Consider the following 6,437-nt stretch of genomic DNA (forward strand, 5'->3'; position numbering starts at 1 on the left):
TTTCCTCTAGTCCTGTGTTCTTAAGAGATAGGTGACTGTTAATGTTAATCTTTTAGCAAGTACAAACATGAAGACTAACATTAGCATGAACTAATTTACTTGAATGTGACTTCCTTAAGGAGAGGGAATGTATCCTATTGGTATTTTGAACCTCCAGATGGAGAACAATGCTACCTTACATTAGTTGCTCAAGAACAAAATAATGCCATTTCACATATATTTGTAGCACACATCATACAGTTCTGCCAACTGTTCTGTCATGGAAAAGATAAAAAGTAGTGTCATGAACACAGAACTCTGGACCTTCCACAAAACATATGAGTCTTGGGATTGTATCCTGATCATTCCACATTGCTCTTTTGTAGAGGGTAGATATATCCATTTTTATCACTGGGTGTTGAAACATCTTGATTTTCAGGTGATACTGAGCAAGGGCAGGGAGAGATAGAGGGAGGGCCATGAAATCAGGCTTACAGAAATCACAAGGGTGCCGAGATTTAAAAAAACAGAGATAAGAAAATAGACCAGACCACAGGGTCCCAGAGGTGAGGGAGTATTTTTCTTTGGCAGCTATAATGCAATCAGAGAAAGTCACCAGACCACAAAGAAGTAAGTCATTAAGGGTGTTATCAATAGTCCTTGCTCAAACCAAGACTGCACAAGAATCTCAAGGCCACAAACTCCCTGGCCAAGTTTTCAGTAAAAGACCAGCCTGAAGAGCCCTCAGTGGCAACCCTGTTAGGGGTATCTGAGAGCTTTTTCTGTATCCTTGCTTAATAAACTTCTATCGCTTTACTCACTCTCCTTTGTCCATGAGCTTGTCTCTGTGAGACAAGTACCTCACTCTCGCACTTCAATATAAGAAACCAGAAAGATTTGTATGGGAAACAGTAATATGAGACTATAAAGTATCTAGCAGGGACATTTTGTTATTATTTTATTTTTAGCATTTTTTACTTTGGGAATTAATAAACGAAACAGTTTTTCCCCCCCCCCCAGGAGAATTAATGGCTCATTACAGGCAGTGTAGTGAGTGAAAAAAAAACAAAACAGGAGACACTTAGAAGCAATTAGTATTTACTGAATTACCTGCTATATGGCAAACTTTTGCTAAACTTTGGCTATCCTGATGTGAGTAAGACAGATATGGTCCCTGTCCTCACTGAGTTGACATTTTAGGCAATAGGCAACATGCCAGCTGACTAAACAAACTAAACAAACAACCAAGTAAACAGGTATTTTCAGTGCTTCATAGGAAAGGAACAACCAGAGCACATTTATATATTATAAATTGAAATACACAGTTATGTATTATATGCTTAACAACATATATAATATAATATATATGTGGGATCCATTTAAAATTGTGTTCGAAAAAATTCCCTAAAACTGTATCATTCCATGCTATCTCCTAATACTGCTAGAAACTTCTTGAAGTTTCTATGATTTTTTTGGTCTCCAACAGTGTGAAACCTCCCTTGACCTGTGAGCCAGCCTTCAGAAGAAGAGGCAGCTGGGAATCATTGCCCTGGGGATGCTCTGGGATCCAGAACAGGGGTAAGTATCTGCCAGACCTGCGGCAACCTTGCTGTCTGCATTGGCTAAAGCCACTTAAATTATTCACAGTACCTGCAGCCTTCTCATTGTTATCACAACTCATTGAATTCTCTCCCAAGAGAGAAGTGATGTCTTCTCCAAATACCTTGAGGCAATTTTCAATCAAAAAGTGTACAAGAGAAACCTGTAATGAAAAGGACCACAAAGGGGTGCTCTTTTTCATATGGCATAGCTATAAGTCACATTTTGTTTATAAATCTTGGATCTAACCAATAATGTGAAAGACTTCTAAGAAGAATGCTGAGTTGATAAAAAAAATATACAGAAATCAGAGTTCCCAAATAAAAATAACATAGAGTGATACTTTCTGTTGTACTTTGGGTATAGATTTTAAAATACTACTAGTCAGTGGGCTAAAGTTCTAATTTGTGGCCTAGTTTAATAGCTAACATTGTGATACCAATGGTTACACCATTAAAACTAAGATAGTTTTCAAGGTAACCTAATTTATTAAACTTTACTTATTTTTTAAAAATTTGTTTCCAGTATATATTGGATTATAACTTCTGTATAATATCTAATTAAAATGTATAAAGCATAGAGAAAAACTTATGAAATCCATTTCTTAAATGAGGAAGTATCTTAGTGGAATTTGGAGATTCCTGAGGGTTTCTTTGTATTTGTTTTTTGTTTTTTGTTTTTTTTTTTTTGAGGAAAAACTCACATGGCTGGAGAGAAAACATGTCTGTCTGTATAACTGCAGTCCCTCCTCATGTCTTCCTTTGTCTAATGCTGTCTCTCGGCATGTGCTTGGGGAAAAGCTGTCATCTTATTAGACATGTGTGGCTCCATTAGGATGTTCTGGAATATTCTACTAGTTTCTGTCTGATGTAACAGAGGCAAAACAGTAGCCATGTATTTTTCTAAATGAGCCACAACTTACAGAGGAAGGTCAATGTGTTTGGAGCCATGGGTGCTCATAGTGCCCGATCCACCTAGGATGTGCCAGTACTGACCAGAGGACCTAGATGTTGTTACCATTGTGTTATCAGGAATCCATGGCTTTGCCCAAGGTTACAAGCTCCCCCACCCCTCAAAGATCAGACTGAGAGTTTAACCTTGACTTGTCAAACTCCAGAGCCCAGGTTCTTTTCAATCATATCACACCACTCTTCTCTCTCGTTTATTTAGGTAGTCTAGTATTGAATCTCCTGGATGGGAAGAAAGCGACTCAACTGCTCTGCGTTTCACACTTTAACAACACCCCTTCCCATATTCCACCAGAGTAGGATAACGAACTCTGCCATTCCAAGGAAGCCTATGAAGTTGTGCACTTTTCAGAACTGATCCATCCAGTTTACTACTACACATTTCAGATTCAAAGCATGGATTCTAAACCTCAGGGGACACAAATGAGAGCGCTCTTACCTTTTTTATAAAGTTGTCTATCAATTCAAAGCTGGAGGAATTAGGTGGACAAAGAATGCATGGGGCTACACTCTCTGATAAATTATAAGCTGTCATCTGATTGGATGAAGATTGTTGCTCAATGTTGTATAACCCTCCAAAAAGGTATCACAAGAGAACAACATTCGCTTTTGGCAGCTGGGCTAGAAGCCTAAAGTCAGAAAGATACACTTTTGAATAAGGCAAGTCATTGCACTTAGGAAGCTGGAAGTATAGAGATGTAGAACGGAGAACATCTTTCTAGATCTAGTTCACAACCTGCTATAGCAGAGTTCGAGGCATGAATGTATACGAAAATGTTTCACTGAATTCGATTTCTGAGCTAATCCACTCTGGTTAAATGTTTGACAAACGTAAGGTTACACCACGGGCTGTTGATGCTCTAGGATCTCCCTTAGGCCAGTGAGTTTTGTCTACCAGTTTCATATATTCAGAAGGTGTACAATGGCTAAGGATTCTACATTAATAAGGTCAGGCAAAGAGCAATAATAGCCATAAGGCATGCCTGTATTCTGAAACATTCCTCCATGGGTCTGAAGAATTGAAACTCTTTGGCTTTGATTGTTACTTTAGTGGACAAAGTGGCAAATGTAAACCAATCTTTTCCTAAAAGTATATTGCCTGTATTTCTGAGACATGACCAGAGTAGAGAAATTATTGCATCATTACCTCTGGGCTGCATTTATTTTCTCCTCCTCAGTCACTTCATCAAAAACACCAAGCCATTTATCATAGAGGTCGGATAAAAGTAAACTTCCTTGGATATTTAGAAGAAGATACTATGTAGATAAAAAATACACGCACGCACACACACACACACACACACACACACACATATTGGAAATATTACAGAGAAAACACTTAGTTGAAAACTTCAGTTAAGTCCCTACTTCCTTCATGGATACCCAAACTGTGACCCACACGGAGCTCAGCTCTGACTCTCCATTGACGTGCACATGAGAAAGCAGGTGTGTGGATTTTCTCCAACAAAAACGAAAGCATCAAAGCAGAGCCTAGGCTTTAGTGGAAATGAAGACAAAGCTCCGTTCTAGCATATGGCACTTACTCTTTTGTGCGCTTTTTTGCAAACTACTAAAAAAACTCTCATAATTGCATCATTCTTCCTTTCAATCACTGTATCAGATAGTCTAATGGCAAACTCATGATGGTCCTGAGGATATATTCATTTCTAGTGTAGGCCAATTCTCCAGATAGTTTGACATGATACTATTCAGGCCAAGGTTGCAGAGTCTGATTCTCCACAAAGATTAGTCAACTTTAGGAAGGGAAAACTTTAGAAATGTCTAAGAACTCTACATACTCTTGGTCACCATCTTCCTAGTCTGTGATTATAACACAGAAATAGAAAAGACCCTACTAAGTCTTGCTAGAAACGTCAATTCCATGTGTGCAGCTTAAAGAGGGCACACTTACCATGCTATTCAAGTACTTAATGTATCATCATTCTTTCCTCTTTCTCTTGTTGTCTATACATATATTTACTGGTGTGTTTTACTATAGCCCAGTGTAGTAGTGGTCAGGGACTATTGGTATCTATCATAGAGTTGAACAGTAATGGGGGACAAGGAAGGACCAAATATGACCTTGATTCTAAGGGTGTCCTCATTACTGCCTTAACATAGTTTTGTTCAGAGCTGTTAGCAAGTGCCAAGGTAGATGGATTAAATTGTTTGTTCTAGTTCTCACTTCTTTCTCCATTTCCCTTTTAGGAATAGAACTGGATATCTGTGAATTAGCTGTATAATTTCAAAAATCTATTTTTTGAGTCAATCTATTGAATTTTAAGAATCGAAACTATTTTTGTCTGTTGTGCCTACTCCAAAAGTTAGATTTATCAAAAGAGGCATGTAGCTAGAGCTGGTTACCGTGTCGTTATAACCTTGGATGGTGGGATAGACATCTCAAATATTAATAAAAGGATGCTTAGGATGTGGTGAAAGCAGACACAAATGGCAAAATCCTTCCTCCCTGACTTATAAAGTAAAAGGCATTAAGAGACAGGAGAAAATGATGCTTAAGAATGATTGCCTCACTGAGCCTTTTTGGATTCCTCATAAAGTAAACATTTGCTTACTATTGTAATCTTCTATGTCTATTCTCAAATGTTTCATATGATTTTTCTTTTGGAAACTGCCTGCATTAGGAGGGCGGTGAGGATGTCATCAAAAGCAGGATGTTTGCTTTGTAAACATTATGTATGTGCCAGTGGATATTTTGAAATTTCTTATTATTACTAGTAGTCATATTAGTATTAGTATTTTGCATGGGGTCTTCAGGCGGGTGGTGAATGGTGAAAACAGAATATATTTCTAATGTATGGGGCTTTTAAATCCTACAGTAGCTTCCTTAAATTTTGATTTCATGAAGTGTTTTCCAGTGTGTCAAGTTCTTAATCAGTTATGCCTATGATGGTTCCTGGGCAATCATAATGAAAGACACCAATCACACCTTGAGTTATTCATGTGTGGATAAAGCTAGAACTTTCTCCACCTTTAAAACAGATGCTACCACAAGAACAGATTTGCTGTCCAAGTTCACTCTGTCCCCAGAATTTAGTTTCTCCTTTAGGATTCTGCATGATTTTCTACTTCCTGATTTTCTGAAGATGCCTTTCGTGAGTGGTCCTTTCTGATTGATAAATGAAAGCATATCCTGTAGGAAAAGAAGAATAGTATATGGCATTTCATATCCCAATCCCAGAGCAAAAGCTTGCTTCCTTTTTGAAAGACCTAGGGAATGTGACAATATGTGGTTTTACAGCTGGGGGGACTAAAGTCAATTTAGATTCTTTAGTCAATGTCTCTCTATAGTTTCTACCCAAAAATCCACCTTACAGTCATACACTGAAACATTGTAATCACTTATTTTAATAAGATTTTTTCATTGAATTTACCCTTTTAAACAAACTTCCATGTTTCAAGGCCTTTGTGGAATCCTTGCCTGTCTCCTACTTTACCAGTCTTTTCTCCTTATTCCCTTACATATATGCTCTTCCCCAAAGTATGGAATACTTTTTGCCATACTCATTTCCCTTTCATTGATTCCTCTTTAAGTGATTGCATCCTTCATTCCTACTATCTCTATTTCATTTCCTCTTTTAAAATCAAGCTCAAATGCTCTCTTCTTATTCTCTGATTACAGTCCCTTCATGAGTCTTTCACTGTCCTTTGCTCTATCTTCATGTCCTCTCCCTGCAGTGTAGAAAGATAATAAGGACTGGAGTGAGATAGACCAAGGGACCAGAAACCTATTATGCTTCTGATCTATTGTGGGAACTGGGGCACATGCAAACTCTACTGAGAAGTTTCTAATTCATTTGTAAAGTGTGGAGGATGATAGTTTTAGCTACCCCCGAAAATTACCATGATGTAAGGACTGGGGTAGTAGCTAAC

General features: G+C 37.9%; 1 protein-coding gene across 17 annotated transcripts in view; it reads left to right on the forward strand.

Annotated features, from left to right (window-relative positions):
• Positions 1-6,437, forward strand: part of LOC140611765 (uncharacterized) — a 138,148-nt gene that overhangs the window by 113,731 nt on the left and 17,980 nt on the right. For 11 of the 17 annotated variants that reach the window (XR_012012939.1, XM_072788622.1, XM_072788623.1 and 8 more), the window contains 2 exons: positions 1,466-1,557; positions 2,749-5,937. Coding sequence is in view for 2 of the 17 variants with exons in the window: in XM_072788634.1 (XP_072644735.1) it covers positions 1,466-1,470 (5 nt within the window). In the remaining 15 variants the exon portion in view is untranslated. Of the gene's footprint in view, positions 1-1,465; positions 1,558-2,748; positions 5,938-6,437 lie in introns of those variants that run through there. The other 6 variants (XR_012012941.1, XR_012012940.1, XM_072788625.1 and 3 more) reach the window with 1 other exon arrangement.

This window comes from Canis lupus, chromosome 20 (genome assembly GCF_048164855.1).
Source record: "Canis lupus baileyi chromosome 20, mCanLup2.hap1, whole genome shotgun sequence".
Lineage (NCBI taxonomy): Eukaryota > Metazoa > Chordata > Mammalia > Carnivora > Canidae > Canis > Canis lupus.